Consider the following 24,086-nt stretch of genomic DNA (forward strand, 5'->3'; position numbering starts at 1 on the left):
CATCTGCTAGCAAACAGTTTATTGGCTCACACGCGTGTCAATCAAACTACTGAACCACGCCCACGAAAGCAACTTTCCTGGAGAGCAAAAATAAACCAACACGTTTATTTATTTATTTAACCTTTATTTATCCAGATGAGTGGATCGTTCTCATTTCCAACGAGGATCTGGCCCAGAGGCAGCAGCAACAGACACATAGTTAGCTTTACACCAAAGAACAACAGATGAGATAAAATCAGATAAAACAGTCAGACATAAGGACAAAGGGCTGTTCTCATATGTAACATGTACAAGCAGTCAGAACAGACCTAAACAGTCTTTAATACTCAGAAGCAGGAATATCAATCAGAAACTATTGATCACCATGAATTATTGCAGGTAGATAATGGAATGTAGGTAGTGAGCTTCAGTGGTTTCTGCAGCTCATTCCAGCCGCTGGAAGCAGCAAACTGGAATGAGGAGCGGCCAAAGGAGGTGCGAGTTTTGGGAATAACCGTAGAGATGAAGTTACTGGAACGTAAACGGTGCTGGTTGTTGGAAGTGATGAGCAATGAGAGAAGATACGACAGTTCTAGCGATGATGGTTTTGTATATGAACTGCTACCGATGTAGGAGGCCTCGCCTGAAAATCAGATGAGAGCGGACGGACGCAGCAGGGGGAGTGGCTGAAAGCCAGCGTTTAAGTCGGACAGATTTCCCTACATGTGTGGCTCGCGGGTGACGATGGATGAAGTTATCGTGTTAGAGTTCATACTTGTTTAATTTTTAACTTTCATTTTGGTGCCTGTTGGAAACTGAAACACATCCTCACGTGCTTGAGGATATCATGTATTGTATATGGAGACATGACTAATAATGAGTAAAGGTTATCAGCTGTAGGTTTAGTGTGCTCATAGGAAACGTGACAAAAGAACACAAAACACATTTCTCTTTTTGGCCTAAATAGTCATCATCAACGTAACATGATTTATAGAATGCATGTGACTAACTAACATTTTGTATTCTCCCACCGGATGTTTGGATCAAAATAGAAACCAATCAGATCTTAGATCAAGTGAGAGCCAGGCGTTTCCCGTCACCCCCTTGATTTTGCAGCCGGTGGAGAGCAACTGCAGTGCCTTGCTCCAAAATCTGCAGCTGTCTTGAACTCACGAGGTTATCATTGCCTACTTATGCATGACGTCAGAGCAAGTCGGCGTCAAGTCAGACACAAATCTAACTGGCAAGTAATGCGCACCAATCACCAGTGATCTAGTCTGCGCAGAACTGGCTCATTTCGAACACGGCCAATGTGAATGTCAGATGAAAGTGTGCTGCCAAGCCAGATACCAGATACTTAAAGGAACTGACAAGTTGTAGTTCTGTACCATCCAGGGCAACAATACTAGGGTGGAAAGCTGATTGTGATAGGTATGGTTGAAGATCATGAACTTTGTTTTACTTGTGTTTAAATAAAGATGAAGGTTGGAGAGGCCATGTGGAAGATGATTACATTTGTGCTGCAAGGAGGACAAAGCTGTGTTCAAGGAAGAACTGCATGAATATAAAATGGTGTCGTCTGCATATGAATGTATATGAGAACTGTCAACAGCATAAACAATGTTATTAATACAGATTCTGAATAAGGCTTGTCCCAGTATCGACCCTTGAGGAACGCCCATAGACAGAGGTAGAGGAGCAGGTTGGTAACCCACTGTTCTCATTGGCGTACGACCTAAGATATCACTTCTGAACCATGCCACGGATGCCTGAGAAAGTCCTGTATGTTTGGGCCTGCTAAATAAGATGTTGTGGTCTACACTCTACAGAGTCGAAGGCTTTAGTCAAGTCAACAAACACAGCTGCACAATATTCCTTATTGTCAACGGCACATATGATGTCATCTAGCACTTTAAGTGTTGCAGAGACACATCCATGGCCAGTTCTGAAGCCGGGCTGCATGGGGGTAATAATACTGCTGGATTCCAGATACCGAGTTGGCTGTTTGTTGGCTAACTTTTCAATGACTTTAGAGGCAAGGCAGGATGGAGATAGGCCTCCAACAGCTTAGGTCTGGATGATCTCCCCTTTAAAGAGTGGAGTAACAGATGCTAATTTCCAGTCCTGCGGAAATGCACCAGTTTGTATGGACAGATTAAATAGATGGGTAATTGGTGCAGCAGTAACGCATGCTGCTATTTTCAGAAAGAAAGGGTAAAAAGTTTCCAGTCCGGCTGATTTATTAGGATCTAACCTGAGTAACTCGTCAATAATTCTGTAGATTCACTTTTACATTAAAACAAGAATCAGTCACTTCAGAAAGTTATAATTATGGTTTATTACAAATACAGCAAAAATATTTGAGCCTTTATTGGTAATTTTGATGATTATAGAACGGAGAACCAGAAATTCAGTCTCATTAAATTAAAGTATTCCATCAGATAAATGAAAGCAGAAATATTAGACTCCTAAAACTTCCCTTCTATGCACTTGGCTTGGTTGGGCCTCTTTCTGTGGCATGGCTGAGATTTAACAGACACTCGGGGTGCTTTCATAGCAACCTTCTGGTCATCTGCAGTGTTGGCTTAGGTATCTTTCTCTTGACAGGTACTTCAGGTTCAGGTGAGTTTGCTAGCCAATGAAGCAGGGCAAGGGGAAACCGTCTTTGCTGACTGTATTCCCCGCTGCACACGCCACCTCCCACTACTCCCCCACTCGTCCAAGCCTGAGCTAACATCAGAATTTACCCAAAGGCCCTATCAAATACAAGAGCCTAGTCTTAAAAGTAGCAGCATGGTCATTGGCAGTGTGGGCTGCGGCCAAGTCCTGCTGAACGTTTAAAGCAGCATGCATAAGGAACAGAAGTCTCAATGGAATACTTTTGTTTTTGCTCCCATTTTCACGAGCTCAACTCTGAAACAGTTTCTAAATACACAAAAGAGCCATTACTCACTAAGTGTTCACAAATCTGTGTTAGTGAGCATAGCCCACTTCACAGGTGCTGATTAGACAGCATGAATAGTGCATATGTGTACCTTTGACTGACACGCTGAAAAATGCTAAACAAAACTGTTTATATAAAAAACATTGTTATCTCAGATCTGTAATATTGACTTGATAAATCCTCAAGTTTGGAGAATTTTAAACATTTCTAAATGTCCTGTTTGATATAGAAGGTGTTGTCGTTCCACCACCCATTAAAAAGGATCACGGTGGTTTCAGGAAGATATCCTCTTCTAAAGCGGACTGTGAAGTCCCACAGAGAAAAACAACCTCCGGACTGTAAAAGCCAGACTCTCACTCCCAAGAAGAGCTTCAAAAGTCAGCTCAACAAACCAGACATGCTAGCATTAACCTGTTGCTAGTTTATAATGTAATCACTGTCCTGTTCTTGGGGTTTAGTGACCTGCTAATGTAAATTAGCATTTGTGCATGGAGATCCGGTAGTGCGGAGTTATGGAGAAAGCCATCTTGAACATTTTAATTGTGCAGAGTCATGACAGTGAGGTTGAGGACTACTGTTGGTGATGCTGACATAGATCTGGAGAGGTATGTGCAGCCGTTGAGAAACTTGCTCTAAACAGACCAGATAATAGCAGAGCATCTCAGATACGCTAGTCACGGGGTCTTGTGCTGCTTGCTTTGTTTCTGGGGCTTTCTGAGAGGTGGACTTTTACCTGATTAAAGACAGAAGTTGTAAAAGTAAAAGTTCAGAAAATTACAGGCCTATAGCTTTGGCTAAAATATAGAGTTGAAAGTGTTTCAACATGTTCTCTTGGGAAAAACTTCAACCATATGCCAGAACTACTGCTAGCTACTAACCTAGCTTATACAACATAATTATGGACCTCACTGACATCTGCACTGTTTATAAATGGACTCCACAATTATCGACTTCCGTATTATTGAGGTTCTTTGTAAAATGTTTTATCCTATTTTTATTTCACCCTGTGTCTTATTGATTTTTAGCTGTTATTTTTGGGAATTTTGTTGTATTTCCTTTTTATCTTTTATCTGTGTTCGACATGTTTATATAACGCCTGTTTAATTAACCAACATTTTTAGTGTACAGCGCCTTGTTTGGTTGTAATGCCTTGTGAATGCGCTTTATAAATAAAATTGGATTGGATTGGAACTACTGACTTTGTTTGGTTTTATTTATGCACTGAAGGAAGACGTGTCAGTATGGGAAACTGAATTCATCTGTTTGTGTTTTCTTGATGCAACTAAAGCTTTTGACTGAAATCATGGTAAACGTTTTAGGAAACTTAAAGAACAAGGTGTCCCCTCATATTTAATACAAATGATAAAATACTGGTTTGAACACTAAACACTCGGGTGAAACGGGTTAGCTGTGGATCAGCTCCTGTTTCTGTGCCTAATGTGGTTTGCCAGGGGGAATCTTCTTTCTAGTTTGTACATAGATGAACCGAGTGTTAAAACAAGAGAGTAGGACCGGCTTCTGGAACAGCTGCAGCTTAGACATCTCATGGGACTTAAAGGAGATGTACAGTTGGATGTCATCTGCATAAAGATGGTAGGAGATTCCTCTAAAAGAGCTCAGGATGTGCTGAAGAGGAAGCAGATCGAGGAGGTAGTGCAGAGGCCCCAGCACAGAACCTTGTGGGACACCGAAGCAAAAACATAAGTTTTATCTACCAATGTTAGCATGTCGCTTTAAAGGGGAATCCATTGACTGGAGAGTTGCAATGATTTTCTAGAGAGCACTGTCCTGTGGTGCCAGAGCAGAGCAAAGGAAAACAGAAAATCAGTTGATCATCCATCCATCCATTTTTGGCCACTTATCCAGAATCGGGTCGCGGGGGCAGCAGCCTAAGCAGAGAAGCCCAGACTTCCCTCTCCCCAGCCACTTGAACCAGCTCCTCCGGTGGAACACCAAGGCGTTCCCTGGCCAGCCATGAGACAGTCTCTCCAGCGTGTCCTGGGTCTACCTTTAGGTCTCCTCCCGGTTGGACGTGTCCGGAAAACCTCACCAGGGAGGCGTCCAGGAAGTATCCTGACCAGATGCCTGAGCCACCTCAACTGGCTCCTCTCCATGTGCAGGAGCAGCGGGTCTACTTCGAGCCCCTCCCAGATGACCAAGCTTCTCACCCTATCTCTAAGGGAGAGCCCAGCCACGCTTCAGAGAAAACTCATTTTGGCCGCTTGTATCTGTGATCTTGTTCTTTCGGTCACTACCCAAAGCTCGTGACAATAGGTGAGGGTAGGAACGTAGAACGGCCGGTAAATCGAGAGCTTTGCCTTCTGGCTCAGCTCTCTCTTCACCATGACAGACCGGTACAACGCCCGCATCACTGCAGATGCAACACCAATCCGCCTATCGATCTCACGCTCCATCTTTCCCTCACTTGTGAACAAGACTCTGAGGTACTTAAACTCCTCCACTTGGGGCAGGACCTCATCCCTGACCCGGAGAAAGCATTCTACCCTTTCCGACTCAAGACCATGGTCTCAGATTTAGAGGATCTCATCCCACTGCGAACCGCTCCAATAAAAGCCGGAAGTCACGTTCTGATGAAGCTAACAGGAAACAGCTCATCATGTGTCTAAAATATTACTCAAGTCATTTCAAAAACTTCTAGCCAGAAAACTGCAGAAAACAGAGAGGTCTCCCACATCCCACCACTCTACTGACTCGGTCTTCCTCTGCACTCACAAACCTTTGATTGCTGCACAAACAAGCAGGATCCAAAGGCCTCCCATGAGCTGCAGCTCGTCTGCATCATCAGAACAGGTGACACCAGGTGACATCTGTCTTTTTATTAGCGATGTACAAATACACTCACTCATGTGCAAACATGTTTTTATTCAGCAGAAATCCCAGTTGGTTCATGTGGCAAAGGCCTTCAATCAAATACCAACATTTCTACCATGAACAACACCTTTATTTTACAAAAATAAGTGACTATATGAGGGAGTATTTATGGACGTGATTTCTTTGACAACAAATAATATTTTTTCACTGCTTTAAACAAGTGAAAACTAATATTCCAAATATTAAACAGTTCATGTTGTTGTACAGTAACGTAGTGTAAATCTCTGAGAGCAGCCCGTTGCTTCAGAAACAGATAAATGGTTTTATTACTACCCGTATGCGGTTTACTTTGATACTTTATAACAGTTTAAGTCCTAAAATCCCAGTTAGGACGTTACTTATTGTTGTGATGTGATGTTCTCAGGTGGAGATTCTGGATTTTAATCACTCAGAAGGTTTACAGACTCTGTCTGCAGCGCCTCCTCCACAGAGTCTGTGAACCTGAAGCCGTTTAGATCAGCGGCAAGGAGAGCCTTCAGTATGGAGGGCTTAGGAAAAAATACAGCAGATTAATATACAGTCCATCAGTACCTGAAAGGGTGTTGGGACTAAAAGGACGTACTTGCAATCCTGAAAACGTCAGCTGGACTTTTTGCAGTCTGAACTGGCTCTGCAGGTCCCTCAGCTCATTGATCACGGTGTAATCTATGATGCTCACATGATGGCAGTCCAGGACCACAGAGCGTGGAGGAAACTCTGATGAGAGAGGTGAGTTAGGGAGGATGGACGAGCAAATGTTAGGGAAAGCTATTCAACAGATAAGTCTTTACCCTGCAGGGCTTGAGTGTGTATGATGTGACTCAGATACTCTGCAGCAGGAAAACTGAGGCCACTGCTCAACTCCATCACCAACACGCCGTCATCCGACACCTGAACGCACCATAAACATACGGTATGTCCTACGCACTCTCAAAGGTGTGGAACACTGAAAAAACTGTTTTAACGATTATTTCTTGGTCTTAGGACAGCAGCATCACAGGAGGTAGAGCGGGCTGTCCAGTGATCAGAAGGTTGCAGGTTCCATCCCGGCTCCCACCAGAGAATGCTGCTGTTGTGTCCTTGGGCAAGACTCTTCACCCGCCGTGCTTGTTGGCGGTTGGGCCCCAGGGCAGCTGTGGCTACATCGTAGCTCATCCCCAAAAGTTTGTCAATGACTGTGTTGTGAAGCGCCTTGGGGGGTTGTAGAACCCTAAGTAGGCGCCATTTTAAAAACAGGTCATTTACCTTCTCTGATTCTAACGGGTCACTGAGTGTTTCATGCAGGCTGAACATGGAGATAGTCTCCTACACCTATCTCCTGCAGTAGCTTCTGATAGAAAACAGACGGTGAAACTCTAGGATTAGAAAATCCTGACAGATCTACGTCACACTGTCACTAACATTCATGGACTCACCCATCTGGACTCACGACGGGGAAGCTGTTGTTGGTTTAGTCCAGGAAACATCAGAGAATGTCTCAGCTAGTAGATGCTAATTGTTAGCATTAGCAACTGCACCACACAGCAGAACTCCTCCAGGCGTGTTATTGGTGGAGATAAAGCATCAACGTTGCAGAGAAAAGAGTCAGTGGTGAGTCGTGTTGCTGTTAGCCAATCAGAGGAGAGATGTCCACATTTCAGGAAGTAAGACTCCAGATCCTGTTATCTGAAGCTACCTTCTCCTCTGATGTGGCAAACTCCTAGTTCCTGTGTGTTTTCCCCTGGGGTACTACTTACAAGGCATTCATTCCTACTGGTGACCACTGCAGATGTGTTGAGTGAATGAGTGAACCACTCCTTTAAAGTGCAGAATGAGTCTCCTGTTTCTGTCGGTATCAGCTTTAATCCATGCATCAAAAGTTACTGATGCTGTAGGCGCCAGCAGCAGAACACAAAACAAAATCTCTGATACGTAAAACTTAAGAGCTGGTTTCATGTGTTAATCTCTATACCACAACCCATGAGAATCACTTTAGTACCTTCACTTTGGGTCGGGCCATGCCGTACAGAAGCAGGGCTCCAGAAACAGTTACACCTCCCATGATGCCGTACTGCATCTCCCAGAAACACAACAGGAACGTCACGCCAAACGGCAGCAGATCCAGCTCTGTGGAGGACAAACTGTTAAACTCGCGTTCGACACACTGACATGAAATACTTAGTGGACACCTACTGTGTGTCCTCCACATCTTTGCTACAACACGGTGGTCCACCATGGGAGCTACGGCACAGATGATAACAGCAGCAAGAGAAGCTTTGGGGATGTAGTAGAACGCTGGCATGAGAAACGCCAAGGACAGCAACACGATCACACCTGTGAAGATGTACAAAGCAGGTAGCGTGGCGCAATGACAGGTATAGGCACAGTAAACGTAAGTAAGACAAAAATACAGCCTCTCAAGATGAAAACCACGAGACACTTAAACACATATTTAAAGATGCCAAAAAAGGGAAAATTTTAAATAAAAAAAGTGACAGAAGATCAAAAAGAATAAAAAAAAAGTCATCACAGGATCCTGAGAAAGGCAGAACAAGGAGAGGGTGATGAAGGTCCCACCAAACCTGAACAGGTGAGTTTAAAGGAGACCACCGAGTCCACTGATCTCAGGCTCAGGGGGGGGAGGGGGGGTTGGAGGTCCAGAGTCTGGGGGCCACAGCAGCAAATGATCTGTCACCTTTGACCTTTAACCTGGTGCTGCACAACCAGTAGGCTTTGGTCACTGGACCTCAGGGACCTGCTAGGGGTGTAGGGACTGAGAAGATCACCAATGTAAGATGGTGCTTGTCCATGTAAGGCCCTATAGACCAGAACCAGGATCTTGAAATGAACCCTGAAGTTGACTGGCAGCCAGTGAAGCTGGAGGAGAAGCGGGGTGATGTGGGTGTGTTTGGAGGACTTGGTCAGAAGCCAAGCACAGGCATTCTGAACCACCTGTAGACGGTTCAGGGAGGTTCTGCTCAGACACGTGAAAAGAGAGTTACAGTAGTCTAAGCGTGAGGAGATGAAGGTGTGGAGAACTGTCTCAAGTTCAGAGCGGGACAGAATGGGACTCAGCTTAGCAATGTTCCTGAGATGGAAGAAGGAAGAGCGAACAAGAGAACTGACATGAGAATCCAGGATCCTGTCTGTGTGAGGATCATTTCCAGACTAGGCTACAGGTCCCCCTATTTAAAAAGAGGACCAACATCTCGTTTAGTGATAGGGTGAGAAGCTCGGTCATCTGGGAGGGGCTTGGAGTAGATCCGCTGCTCCTCCACGTCAAGAGGAGCCAGTTGAGGTGGCTCGGCCATCTGGCTAAACCAAATTTATACTTCGTCGGGACGGTAACACACAATGTCATTATCCTCCGTCTGGTTCGCAGAGGAAGACGGGGGACTGCCCCAATTTTTAACTTCGACAGAGACGGAGAACGCAAGCTTGAGATTGGTCAGTGTTTTGATCTGTTCACCATCAACATTGCGTGCAGCAGCAACCACAGCCTCCCAGACACTGTTCAGAGAGGTGTACCGCTTTCCCTCCTTGTAAATCTCACATTTGATGATGGACCACAGGTTCTCAATGGGGTTCAGATCAGGTGAACAAGGAGGCCATGTCATTAGTTTTCTTCTTTTATACCCTTTCTTCACGCGTGTGACGGAGCATTGTCCTGCATGAAAATCATGTTTTTCTTGAAGGATGCAGACTTCTTCCTGTACCACTGCTTGAAGAAGGTGTCTTCCAGAAACTGGCAGTAGGACTGGGAGTTGAGCTCGACTCCATCCTCAACCCGAAAAGGCCCCACAAGCTCATCTTTGATGATACCAGCCCAGACCAGTACTCCACCTCCACCTTGCTGGCATCTGAGTCGGACTGGAGCTCTCTGCCCTTTACCAATCCAGCCACGGGCCCGTCCATCTGGCCCATCAAGACTCGCTCTCATTTCATCAGTCCATAAAACCTTAGAAAAATCAGTCTTGAGATATTTCTTGGCCCAGTCTTGATGTTTCAGCTTGTGTGTCTTGTTCAGTGGTGGTCGTCTTTCAGCCTTTCTTACCTTGGCCATGTCTCTGAGTATTGCACACCTTGTGCTTTTGGGCACTCCAGTGATGTTGCAGCTCTGAAATATGGCCAAACTGGTGGCAAGTGGCATCTTGGCAGCTGCACGCTTGACTTTTCTCAGTTCATGGGCAGTTATTTTGCGCCTTGGTTTGTCCACACGCTTCTTGCGACCCTGTTGACTATTTTGAATGAAACGCTTGATTGTTCAATGATACGCTTCAGAAGCTTTGCAATTTTAAGACTGCTGCATCCCTCTGCAAGATATCTCACTATTTTTGACTTTTCTGAGCCTGTCAAGTCCTTTTTTTGACCCATTTTGCCAAAGGAAAGGAAGTTGCCTAATAATTATGCACACCTGATATAGGGTGTTGATGTCATTAGACCACACCCCTTCTCATTACAGAGATGCACATCACCTGATATGCTTAATTGGTAGTAGGCTTTCGAGCCTATACAGCTTGGAGTAAGACAACATGCATGAAGAGGATGATGTGGACAAAATACTCATTTGCCTAATAATTCTGCACTCCCTGTATATGTGTATATATATAATCTATAGATATATCTATATAGATATAAATATATCTATATATCTATATAGATTATATCTATCTATCTATCTATCTATCTATCTATCTATCTATCTATCTATCTATCTATCTATATATCTATATCTATCTATATATCTATATATCTATATCTATATCTATATATATATATATATATATATATATATATATAAATAAGAGAGAGAGAGAGAGAGAGAGAGAGAGAGAGAGAGAGAGAGAGAGAGAGAGAGAGAGAGAGAGAGAGAGAGAGAGAGAGAGAGAGAGAGAGAGAGAGAGAGAGCATGGGGCTGATGACGCTTTAGAGCAGGGGTGTCAAACTCAAACTCACACGGGGCCGAAATGAAACTCTGGGACGGAGTCGAGGGCCAAACTTAATATTTTTTGAAAAAGTGACGGCAAATTTGCACGTTTTCTTTATCAACATGTAAGCAATTTTGAACCTTTAAATTTGGAAACAAACATATTTCTGCATTAACACTGAATGTGGAATAACCAAATTACACACGAGCAAGTCAGTTTTAGATAAAAGGCATCAGTGGTATTCATTACTTGTGGTATAATCAGCATTTTTAAAATCTATTCAGGATTTATGTTTTCTTGTTTATTCATTTTTCTTATTTTTTATTCTCCTTTTTTCTCCTGTAATACGTGTCATCGCTGCTGTGACATCTAGCTTTCCCCACTGAGGAACAATAAAGGGATTTTCTATTCTATTCATCTATCTGCAGCCTTTCCACTTCCTGTTTACTGTAGGTTAAATCTTTGCTCACGTGCCAACAACAAAATAAAAATATTATTTTATCTTAAATGAAAATGCAACATCTCACCTGTTAACTTTCATGTTTTGGAGCAGAAAAAGAGCATCAAACCAACATTTAAAGCTCAGTTTGTTCCACTGGTTTACTGTGATGCTCACCTGTTCCAGCCAGATGCCTGCATCATGGGTTGATCGGAGCTGAGGAGGAGACTCCTGTTGTTTTGTTCATCTTCATCATAATAATGACAACATTAGATGACAACAGCTGCTCACATAGGTTTGTGCTGGTGAACATGTCTGAGCAGCTTGACCGCGTTGTTGTGTGTCGGGGAGGAAACACGACAGCAGCCACAGAGTCATGCTGGTTTGAGCGTGTCGCTGCTCGCTGGAGTTATATCAGCTCTGTTTGGAAGTTAGTTTGAAAACTTATGGCGTTTAAAGCGTGCCACTGTTGCAAGTCCGAGCAGCCGGTCAAGGCTTAGAAACAGTGGTCAGAGACAAGGGTCACACAAGGGTCAAGAGGACAATAGTTCAGGACTTGCTGGTGAGGACAGAACTAGGCAAAGGGTCAAAAGACAGGCTGTCTTCTCTGGATCCACCCATGGACACACCCCTGGGCCCGCCCCTAACTCCACCTCTGGCGGGAAAAGAAGGACTGGCATGGAGTGAGGAAAGTCCAACTGGACCCAGAAGCTCTCAGGAATGCTGGAGGAAGATCTACAATTTGCTACCAACATGAAGATTTATGACCTGTGCTCTCATTCCAGGAGTGCAGAATGTAACTTTTGTGCCCTCATGTGAATACTGCATGTATTGAAAATGATACCAAATGTCTTATGTAGAGCTAAAAAAGTGTATCTGGTAAATGACCCCTTGACCTAAACTGTCAGGAGAGAATGACTTGTGACTCTTACATTGTTTAGAGCAGTCTCAGAAGTGATATAAAAGGATGCAGCTCAGATCAGATTGAGAGAGCTGGGGCAGACGACAAGAAGAGACAGAGCAGATTTGGAGGGGTCATCCCCCGTCCTGCTGGATGGGGGATGACAGGCAGTTTTTTGGAGAGAAGCAGAGCTAGGGGGCTTCGTTCTTGGGGAGATTCTGAGAAGACAAGAGCTAGTGTAAACTAACTCTTATTTAATCATTTTGAACTAATTCCTCCGTGGGGGATAGTAGTTGTTTTTCACTTTACCCATTTTTGTATTTTGATTTTGTAATAAAACTTTTTTGAAAAAGAAACATAATCCTGATTCTTTCAGGTTTTCTCTAAAGCTTCACGTTTGGGGCCCTGGCCATAATTGCACAGAGGTAAGCATGTCGAAGATCGGTCTCTGAATTATCAGGACTTACTTTACAGTTTATAACAGAATAATATAAAGAAACCTTAAGATAAGGGAAGTTTTAACTTCCCCCTCCTTGCGAGTAACGAGTTGTCTTAAGGGCGATAAAAGCAGAATATTCGAGGTTATTTTGGCTCTGATTGCAGGTTGAAAAAGTCTCTAATCAGCTGGAAGGTTGGATTAATAAATAAATTGATAAACTTATGGTAGCCTGATCAACTAGCATAAATCATTTTATAGTTACCAACCTCCAACATAAGCTGTTAGAGGCGCAATTAATTCCGGGTAGCCCAAACAATTGCTGAGAGGCTTGGCTTGCCTCCAGACTTCTCTCTAGTATCTTAACCAAAAGGTAACGAGTTTAAAAGAAGTGTAGCACTCTGGGGCTGGCTATTCGTACAAGTCATTTCACCTTTAAAATAAAAGGCAAGATTCTAATTAGGTAGTCCAAACCCGGGTCTAGTACGATTATACTCGTCGATACACCCCCGAACCCTGATGGATGCACCGTCTCATAAGTTCTAACGGAACTGGGTTTTAAAGGAACCGGTAAATGGGACGGGCACGCGACATGGCGCCTGCAACGTGGGGCTAATCGGCGAAGGTTCAAATATTAGATACCGGACTATTCGACGTAGAACTATGTCTTTTAGGCTGATAAAAGCTTACGCACCATGGACCTGATAAGCTTATAACCTTGGAGTGAAAACCGCACCAATTTCTCGAAAAGGAAAGAAATTTGGGAGAACGGACGATTAACTCAAAGAGGTATAAAGAAATCACGGCTTTCCGACGTGAGAAAAGCCAAGGATAAAAGCTAGGCAAAAAAAATAAAATAAAAAGGAATAAAGAGTAAGAATAAAGAATAAGACGTGAAAACGAATAAAAATAAAACAAATAATAAAAAAGAGAAACTTTCAACCAGCCATGGCAGATAGATCTTTAACGGTGAAACCGGAAAATGTTCTCCTTAATGTGAGATTTGTCACCGGAGAAATAGCGACATTTCAAGGTGAACCACAAAGCGTTTTAGCAGTATCCTGTAACCGGAGCTTTCAGAACGAGGCCGGAACGGCTCAAGCCGCAGCGGAGCGCTGTCCGAATGCTGAAACTCAAGTAAAGAATAATCATGTATTTCCGTTAGTGGGTGATTTGGTGATTCTAGCAGAACAACAAAATGATCCTGTTTTTAATCAGATAGCGTGGTGTTGTTGGGAAAATCCAGCGAAACTCCCCACGGGCGAGCAATATGAGATCCTTCTGGGATTGCTTGAGCAAATACCAACTGGACCGGAACCTTTAGTTCTCACTCCATTTGGAGTCGGGCAGTACCGATGTGATCAGGGAGCGATGTACTCTGCTATGGCGGAGTTCGTGGTTCAACGGGCTAATAGTAGAACAATTTACTTCTTATCTAGAAGCAAAAATGAGGCAATTCAAATGAGACAGGCGTTATGTAACCGACTGGGGATCACGGAGCTCCAAGCAGAAATGTACCGGAGACGAGCTGCAGTTGAAATGTCGGCCTCCTGGGATGAAGTCCAATCGGTTCCGACCGCGCCCCCTTTGTATCCAGCGCTCCGCGGGGAATTACCTGTGAGCCCCGGTTCCGAGAGCGGATTTCCTCCACCCCCACCGAACCCGCCTGATGCGGTTCGGCCGGCGCAGTGGAACCCGTTTCTACATGTACAAACCCCTTCTCAGGTGCCCATGAGAGGAGCGGAGAGACCGCCCACTGAACAGCAGTTGCTGCGTGGGACAAAGACGAGACTCAGAAACGGTCAGGGGCTGAAAGGACTCCAAACCCAATTCCTTTTCCCCCGTTAGAACCGCATAGTCCCGCGGCTCCTCCGAATCATGTTATGATAGGTCAAGAACCGGTGATAATTTTATCAGGCGAGAAAATAGATGCGGAGATCCGAGAAGAAGATGTGTTGATCTTTCTGAAAGATCCACAAAGTTCTGCCAGTACTACGTCCTCTTTAAGTTCTCTGAGGAGACTTTTAGGGGCAGAAAGCAGAAGCTCTATGATCCCGCTGGTAGATCGTAATTACGAAGCAGGAGAAATTACTACTCTCTTAGACAAGCAATTAGGGAATCTGGAAGGTCGTGTCAGCGCTATTTCCATAATTAACGTAGACCCTCATAATCCCGACATCTCTTTTCACCAAGCTTGGGAGCGGGTGGTGTCAGAAGCCTTGGATTTAGGAGCGCGACGGCTAGTGTTTAAGCTTAATAACAAACCCCAGGTGTGTCGGATAACTGAAGCATATGGCGCAGGTTTAGTGATTTATTCCGAAGCCTCTAGCAGGCTAGGAGACATTCCGGTCGTAATTTTAGTGGATAAGTCAGCCTTGCCGCGAGTAGAGAAGAAAGTCAAACATTGGTTTGAGGCCAGAGACAGAAGCAGCGAGAGTGAGGCTGAATCGGAGGAAGAACAGGGTTCCCAACTGGTGGTGCGTGGCACACCCAAAGGGACGCTCAGGTCAGAATGCGGATCCCAACAAAAATGCAGCACTCGGATCCCTGGGGGCAAAACACCTGAAAAAGTGAGTTGGTTATCCCCAGTTACAGCCCATGAGCAAGGTGAGAACAGAGAAAATGTAGAGCAACAACCCCAGAGAGCAGAAAAAGGAGATGAGACAAATCCTATAGTTTATGGCATTAGAGGACTAAATAAGAAAAGCCGTCCAGTACAGATGAAATATTATGACCCTCAGGCACCTCCTAACATAGGCCCAGTTAGACCGGTTCCAGAACCAGGACGAGGCCAGTTTGCAATTAATACAGAGGGAGACCAGAATTATGCAGGAGAAGTAGCAGAAAATCCTTTTCCAGACTGGTACCCTGTAGATGGCTTCACGGCTTCAGCAATTCAAGCAGCAAAAAGTAGGGAAGAAGTCATGTTGCAACCAGGATGGGGGCAACCTTTTAAGCATGCTTATTTAGGCCAAGGATATGATTTTTATCGAGGTGGATGTATGGCTAGAGATTCGGCAGTGAAAACTCACTGCTACTCGCCGTGCAGCCCCTCCCAACCTTTGGATGTAAACCGAAGCACTCCGCAGGGAGGACAGCTTAATTCAATGCCTAAAGAGAGAATCCTAGAACAGGAATATTCCCCATATTGGCAAACTGCTCAGGAACAGTCAAGAGTAAGCTTAGGACATTTTGATCATACCATTCTGCCACAAAGAGCATCGGGTGAGACAGACGCTGGGTATGTACAGCGGCTTCAGGATCGAGGTATGACGATTGAACAACTTTCAAGTCCAGAAATTTCTCAGGTTATATAGCATTAAAGAACGATCTGCGTTTAACCCCAGGTGCCTCGTTGATGTCCCTGGCGGAGAGTTCTCCCAGAGGGATTGGTGAGGATTCTGGGGAACGACGGAGGAAAGCTTTAAGCTCTGAAATCAGTACAGGAAAAGTTACATTAGCTGGGTGTTTGGGAACAATCGCAGGGCTTTCACAGGTCCAGCAGGAAAAACTTTTAGCTGATCTGCCAGGGGGATTAATGATGGCTGCGATGTGGCCTAATCTCTCTCCTGCAGAAAAAATCAGACAAGCGCAGGCGTGGGATCGCACAAGGGAATTTAAGCAGTCAAAAAACGAATTAGGACGGCAGGCCGGAAACAGATTGAAAGGTCAGATACCATCCCCTCTGCCCCCTCCACACCAACAGCAAGGGAGCCAATCAGTGAGTTCTCAACCGAGGCAACTCCCACCCAGAACAGAACCGAATCAGAACCAGAGAACCAGGGGCCAAATGGACCCAAATGCAAGGCCGTTTTTCATGGGACCCCCCGGCTGCCCTGTGGCTCGACCCAGGAGAGCGAATCCGGAGGAGTGGGCCCGGATGACCAGAGAACAGAAGGAGAAATTGATCCAATCAATCAAAGATTGGGACGCGAAATACCACAATCAGAGAAGACCGCCACCACAAAAGTAGAAATAATTGAGGCGCTCTCATCTCATACGCATTGGGATGGGGAGTGGCTTAAAGTAAAATACGAAAATACAAAATACATTTTAGATACCGGGGCATTAATATCAGTAAAGCGTGAAAATAATCCGATGGAACAAATAGGATACAAGAATGTGATACTCGCAGACGGCTCTGTACGTAACATGGCAGTTCATAAAGACGAACAGGGAATTCTTTACATAAAAGGTGCAGAAAACTTAATTAGTTTAAAGGATTTAGTTAAAATAACGAAAGACCCAGCACTGCATGTGAGTTTTTTAGGTGAATTAGATATGGATAGTCTCATTAAAGCATAATTCAATCTACTGATTATATGATTAAAGAACTTCGGAAAGATCTCCTCCCACAGGCGAGGGCCGTTTTACCCAGATGGGCAAAGTGGGAGATGTTATTGGCAAACCCACAGATTCACGTGGAAGGAGAAACAAAACTTAAGCCTGACAGGAAAGAGGTTGTTAAAGCCATAAAACCAGAGGCAGTTTACTACACTGATGGATCTAAGAAAACAGCAGATGCAGACTTCTGTAAGTGGGGGTTTGTGAGACTGCTAAAGGACAGGAAATATCAACAAGCTGGACAGACTGTCGGATCCGCTCAAACTGCAGAATTGACGGCCGTTGTCATGGCGCTTGCTGACGCGTGTAAGCTGAAGCTCAGATCAGTAAGATTGGTCACAGACTCTAAATACGTTAAAGACGGGCTGGATGATCATTTAGCATTTTGGGAAGCTAAAGATTTCCAGAAAACTGATGGAGAGAGATTGGAACACGCTGACTTGTGGACTTTAGTATCGTGTTATAAGAAAAAATTACAGATTCAGGTGACACATGTAAATAGCCATACAAATGGAAAAAGCGAGGATGAGATCGGAAACGCAGAAGTGGATGAATTAGTACAAGCTCGCGCTTTGTTTCTACCCACAGCGTTTTTACAGAACAGGAGCGCTGCAGCTGATGAAGAGCTGGTGACATTTGCGCATAAAAATTACGGACACGTAGGAGTATTACGGTTGCGTGAGATTTTCAAAAAAGAAAATATTTCTGTACCAAAGCTGAAAGAACTAACAGCACGAGTAAAAGCCACGTGTGAGTCGTGTAAAGTAAAAGGAGGGGCTCAACCCGTGATTTATGACCATTTGCCCATCATGTGTGATGTGCCGGGGGTGCATTTCAGCACGGATGTTGGTGAATGTGCCTCTAGAGGAGTGAACGGACATAAGTTCTTTTTGGTAATCAAAGATAATGGACCAGGTGATCAGAGCAAGATAATACCGCTGAAACGTGTCACAGGAAATACGGTCAGCATGGCCTTATCTCTACACCTGCCCCTCACGTGTGAGTCACTCCGTTCGGATGGAGGACCTGAATTTAAGAATGACAAAGTTTCTTGTCTGCTTGAATCAAGGGGGATAAGACACATTTTTTCTATCCCTTACGAGTCCCACACTAACGGAATAGCAGAAAGAGCAGTTAGGACGATAAAAAATCACATCCTGACTAACCTGAGCTCCCGATGGGATACACCGGAGGGAGTTTCAGAACTAAATGTGATCCTTAATAGGACGAAACTGAAAAGAACTGAGAAAAAAACTAACCCGGAACACGTCTCTGTGTTACAGAAAGGTGAAAGAATTTGGGTCAAAAGAGGACCGGTTCGAAAAGGAGATTGCATTAAGCATAACGTAAGTGGTCCCTTCATAATAAAAGACGTAACTGGGAACGTGGTTTTAACTGACACTGGTTTGCGCGTTCACCCTCATCAAGTTATAAAATAACTCTGAAAAATAAAAGTAATTAATTGAAAAAATAAATAAATAAATAAATTTTTTTTTTAATTAATTACTTGATTAAAGGTCATGGCTGGGCCAAAATCTAGTGAAGAAATGACTTGTAAGATCCCAGGTGCTACGGGCCTAATTTTGCTAACGAAGGGGGATTGTGTTAAAGATTGTAAAGTGGCTATGTTTCCGGGCTTCATAGAATCTGCAAATGCGTATCGTTACGCGCAATGGGGAGGCTTGAGGCCAGGAACATGCGTGATATGCGGATGTCTGTGCACCCTAATTAAATGGTCGGGGCTCCGGGAGCAGAAGCCCCCTCACCTGGAGAGAGGAACAGACTTGCATACAGGTGCGGTGGAGCTGTCTGCTCCCATTAAAATATGTTTTTGCGGAACCTGCTTGAGGAATAATCCAGGCATCATCTCCTGGCAGGTCTGTGAATGCACCCACAGAGGTGAAATCAAAGATGGGTGCTGTTTCACGAAGAATGGTGTTTTGACTACCTGCTTACCGACAAGCCAGCCAAGTATGTTTTTTGTAGGAGAGCTGCTCAGGAATCCTAGCCTGGTGAAGCCGGTTAGAGATTTATGGGTGGAAGCTTATCCATTTGTGTTCAAGCTCAAGACCAGAGAAAGAGGACTGGAAGAGCTTCAGGCTCGGTCCAAATTTGAGTATATTAAGAGCTTGATATTAGGACAGCAATTTGGTACGCTGGCTGATGCATGGGAAACAGGTACACAGATTGGGGTAACTCAAGAGTATAAAGACGACAGATGGGGAACTTATCTGTCAGGGACTCTGGACTGGCATACAGGATTGTCTGTTCAGGAGCCCCCAGGGATGCGTAAGCGTGTTACATCATACCTGGTTGAGCTGAAGAGTCTGGGACCAGGGGCGGAGCGTAAGTTCATGCCTTATCAGTTAACTTTGATAGAGGTAATAGACCTGTCGGGTCGCGTTTGCAGCTCGGCTGTTAACATAGTGACCACCCGGAGAGGAGAGGCATATTGGCCTAAGATTTATGGGACTGCTCACACTAGAATGTCTCGTAGAAGGCTGGTCTCCAATCTGACTCTAACTAACTAGAGCAGGGCGCTTTCATTTCTGCTGATTTTTATGCTTCTGTTTTACAGATGTTGTCTACTCAGAAGCATAAGAGGGAAACCAGCAGAAAACGAAAAGTGGTCAGGTATGCAACTCCGGCGGGAGTTGACCCCAAAGTTAAAAAGAAAAATGTAAATATTCCGAAAGGACAGAATTGGATAATAAAATGGATTAAATGGGCCTTTTTTATCCTTTTCGAATTTAGCCTCATAGGATTAAGTATAGCGATTGCATATGGGGTACATGTATATCTCCGAACGTATCATGTGTCCTCGGTGACATATAACATAACTCACGGAGGACCGCAACAATTAATAGGGAATTGGAATGTATCCAAAATTAAGCTGTTATGGCCCAAAGAAGATTTTAATGAGAATATAACCACCTGCATGATAGCAACACAGATTGGATTCAAGATTTGTAGTGTAACAGGGAACAAAACTGGTTGCCTGCGCTTGCCCTGTGGAGAAAATGGATTTGACCGGATCATGGCTACACCCTCCGTGACATCATTTTCTGCAGCAGAGCAGGAGGAGAAGAATGACACGGAGTGTGGTGAGACCGGCCCATGGGCGGAGTATATGGCAGTCTTAATGGATCAGACAGGATCCACAGAGCTTGATCGATCTTGTCAGATAATATTAAGGAAAAAGAAAATCTTAAATCAAACTTCAGGTGAAGTAGAGTTGTGGGTTTACAAATATTGCCTTAGAAATAATTTAGAATGGGGACACAACTTCACCACTTTCAAAGTGATAAAGATAGAAAGATGGTGGCCTCGTAGAATCGAATTTGGGTGTTTTCAGACCAAAGACAGTAGTTTAAGTTCCTGGCAAACAGGAAATATTACGCATTGGTATCAAAGATTATCAAGAGGGAGGGAACGAAGAGATGTTTGCCCGACCCCCCCTCCTAACACAACACTAAAATATGATTCCTTGTCCATGATAGGAGAGAGTCACATGTGGCAGAAAGTAAAAGATAATGTGATTAAATGGTTATCAAAAGTACCCCCTGCAATGTCTGATCCCCTGGCTGAGGCTGAGGAAGGTGAAGAAACCGTTCCTCTTTTTCTAGAGCCCGGTGTGCGGGGTAAGAGATCTACTTCAGAATTAGCTCGACTCTTACGTAAAGGTCATAGTGAATATGCAAATTACACAGGATATCAGAATTATATACTTCCCACTAATAGTACATATTTTAACTGGACATTTTTCTGCCTCCATAATGAGGTAGGCCTTCAGCCACAAGGATGGGAACTGCATCCAATAAGACACACTCTTTATACAGAATGGGTTTATGAGGTTCCTAATTTTAAACACCCAAAAGTAGTGCAATGGATGAAAAAGGATCAATCTGATCCCACTAACTTAGATACAGGATTTCATGCATGGAATGAGGAAACTAGACTCTGTTTAACCAGGAAAGCGAATAACAGCGCTGTATGGCAAGGAGGCGAGCCACTTAGAATAAGGATCGCAGGAGCATATTATCAAAAAGGTACAGCTACTCCTGATAGTATAATTGAGGCAGACTCCATCTTCGAAGCAGTAAATGAAATGATTAGACCAACCCATAAGAAAGATTTTTATCACAGTCCCACATGGGCTAGAAATTACACCTTAATGCTTGAAGGATGTCAGGTGGAAGTCTGTAATAATACTAAAGGGTTAACTAGAAGGATGTGTATTTTTTGGTATTCACAACTATATGGATTAACAGTTGGAGGTCTGCGTCCAGACACATTGGGAGATCGAGAGTTTTTTAAACCTAGGCCTCCTTATCTAAACATAGCTACTTTAGGAACTGGAGAATTATGCTATAAAGTCTTACGTGGTTATATGCAAAGAGATATTCCAGAAGATTATAGATATTATAGAAAAGGAATGTACGAGACATATCCTATGACATACTGGTATGGAGAGGGATATAATAAGCAAAAATATGATTATTACCCCCAGGACACAAGGATTGAAGCAGAAACATTTGAAAGAAAATTAGTGGGAACTAAAACTCTTGTGATGGAACATGGTCAACTTCGAGTTAAAACAAATTGGTTTTCTATTGATAAAACAAATACTTGGGAAGTAAATGATACAAAAACAGGAAATGGTCTTTTAGATCGTATGATGATTATGAATGATAAAGTTGGAGACTTAGTGCCACCTGGATTTACAGCGCCAGGAACGACGAAATGGGGAGCGTTTAGTCTGGTCAATTTCAATTACCTTAACGGGTTAGGCATAGACCATCATGTGTGTTTTAATGAACCGAGAATAGGGAAAAATCCTCAACCTGAAAGATTCACAATTGACCCTGATGCACCCAAAGAGTTTCCTAACTTCAGAAATTTCCCAAATTGGGATCTGAGAAGTGGTTTTTGCTCACCATTTCGAAGATCGTTAGATCAGCAAAAAGCTGACTGGTTTGATTATTTTGCATATGGCATAAATGGCACATTACGTCATGTGAGTCTGATAGTACGTGGTGTAAATGAAATTATGAGTGACAGTGTAGTGCAGGTTTCTAACAATGTAATTCAAGGAACTTCTGATTCAATGGGCATGTTGGTAAAAGGAGTGAGAGAGCACATCATTAGGCCCGTCTGGGACGCTCTGTTCTGGCCTCTGTGCGCTCTAGGATTGATGTGTGGGGTGATTATTTTAATAATCGGTATGATTTTGGCCTGTAAAAACAACAAATGGCAGTTGACAGAGAGAAAGCTGTTAGGAGAAAGGAGAAAGGACCTGGTAGATCCAGATAAGATGGGGAGAGGTGTCAAGGTGGAGGGAGCATTAGCCCCCCTTCTTGTTGCTCCTGTTTAAGTGCAGGCCTCTCTGCACCGCGTGTCACTTGCTCCTTAACTGTCAGTCTGTAACTTGAGGTGAACAAATGGCTCATCAAACTCACCCTGAATCTGAGCTGATTGACGCTCTGAATCTGGAGGTATGTCAGGATTTTATAATTATTTTATCCAGTTTATCTTTAGGATGTTGTAGACATTTCATAACTGGTGTAGACTTGTTGTGAGGATTATTGTTGTAAAACTATGCCTGCAGATAGGAATTGTAGTGTGGTTCTTCCTGCAGCTTCTGATGATTTATTTTCTCCTATAATTAAGAAGTGTTTATGCAGTAATGCAGTTACTTATTGCTTCATGGAATGAGTTATATATCTCATGTGGAACATATTTTATGTTCCTTCCAGATGGACTCGATTCGGCAGAATATCATAGAGGGATTAATCCCCTCCGCAGGTCCATCAACTGTTTTCTCTCTGAATGGCACATACTATTTGTGCACCGTGAATCGCGGGAGGGATGGATTGCCTCAGACTAAGACGATCGGGCTCCAGTGTGAACATGCTACGATGAATAAACGCTGCGTGTCTTGCAGGTTTATTCAGTACATCCAGACCAAATGGAAAAGGGATTCAAGCGGGAGACTGATCAGGAAGACGACATACTAATGTTGTCCTCCCCGGGAGTAGATGCCCTGCTTGAGCAGGCCCACGACGAGGAGCTGACAACGGCGCCCTCATCTGACGTGGCTGAAGAGGTTGTATCAGTAATGACGGCAGCTTCGACATGCTTCCCGTGTCCTGATGTGATACGTGAAATCCCTATGGTCTGTCTAAGTAGTGAGCCAGCAGGCATTCCTCCCCCTGTCCGAATTGCACCTGGGAGAGAAATGAGATGGAGGATTAAATCCCAGAAGGGGTGTTACTTTGTTTGTCAAGGCAAGATTATAGATTGCTTTCAGTTTATGAATATTTTGTCTGTAAAGACTGGATGGTTCGGCCCAGAAGTCTGTGACTCTTTTGGGACCGCACCTTTGTTGGATACGAAAAATCATGTTTTGGTTTTTAGCGCCAGCTTCCCACCTCAAATGATGGGATCGCTTCCACGTGGAGAAGCTCCGGTGATGGATTTATCTTTATTCTTTCTGGGCGAAGATCCCACAGATGGGAGAAAGCAGTTTAAAGGTTATGTAACAACCCGCAAAGGGACCTTGTGCTTACCCGTAGCTGATGATGGCATTATGATGAGAATGAGGGTTGATGTGGAGGCCACAGTTAGGTGTCTGAGTGTTCAGCCGTTCCTGAGTGAGATGGATGCTAGATTTATGAAGGCTTGCATTGCTGCTCTATCTTTTTATGGTCCTTTGCCTCAGTCCGTCCTCATGGGGGATGTTGCAAGTCCGAGCAGCCGGTCAAGGCTTAGAAACAGTGGTCAGAGACAAGGGTCACACAAGGGTCAAGAGGACAATAGTTCAGGACTTGCTGGTGAGGACAGAACTAGGCAAAGGGTCAAAAGACAGGCTGTCTTCTCTGGATCCACCCATGGACACACCCCTGGGCCCGCCCCTAACTCCACCTCTGGCGGGAAAAGAAGGACTGGCATGGAGTGAGGAAAGTCCAACTGGACCCAGAAGCTCTCAGGAATGCTGGAGGAAGATCTACAATTTGCTACCAACATGAAGATTTATGACCTGTGCTCTCATTCCAGGAGTGCAGAATGTAACTTTTGTGCCCTCATGTGCGTGTTGTGGGCGTGGTAAGATGGCGCCGGTGTGCATGGCTTGCCGTCTGTCACTACCAGTGTTTTGCTTGGTTGTTTTTATTTTATTGACTATTGTAGGAAATGCCAACTCTCTCTTGGTATATGATCGCCTAACCCTACTGGATCTCCGACCTTCTGTCAAAAGCTGGGCAAAA

General features: G+C 44.1%; 1 protein-coding gene across 5 annotated transcripts in view; it reads right to left on the minus strand.

Annotated features, from left to right (window-relative positions):
- Positions 1-5,786: 5,786 nt before the first annotated feature.
- slc26a11 (solute carrier family 26 member 11) overlaps positions 5,787-24,086 on the minus strand; it is a 40,637-nt gene continuing 22,337 nt past the window's right edge. For 4 of the 5 annotated variants that reach the window (XM_054743989.2, XM_054743991.2, XM_070552008.1 and 1 more), the window contains 5 exons: positions 7,967-8,107; positions 7,773-7,900; positions 6,586-6,685; positions 6,378-6,511; positions 5,787-6,303 (listed from right to left, as the gene is read on the minus strand). In XM_054743989.2, the coding sequence (XP_054599964.2) occupies positions 6,196-6,303; positions 6,378-6,511; positions 6,586-6,685; positions 7,773-7,900; positions 7,967-8,107 (611 nt within the window). In that variant the 3' untranslated portion in view covers positions 5,787-6,195. Of the gene's footprint in view, positions 6,304-6,377; positions 6,512-6,585; positions 6,686-7,772; positions 7,901-7,966; positions 8,108-24,086 lie in introns of those variants that run through there. The other variant, XR_011520802.1, reaches the window with a different exon arrangement.

Source organism: Nothobranchius furzeri, chromosome 6, assembly GCF_043380555.1.
Source record: "Nothobranchius furzeri strain GRZ-AD chromosome 6, NfurGRZ-RIMD1, whole genome shotgun sequence".
Lineage (NCBI taxonomy): Eukaryota > Metazoa > Chordata > Actinopteri > Cyprinodontiformes > Nothobranchiidae > Nothobranchius > Nothobranchius furzeri.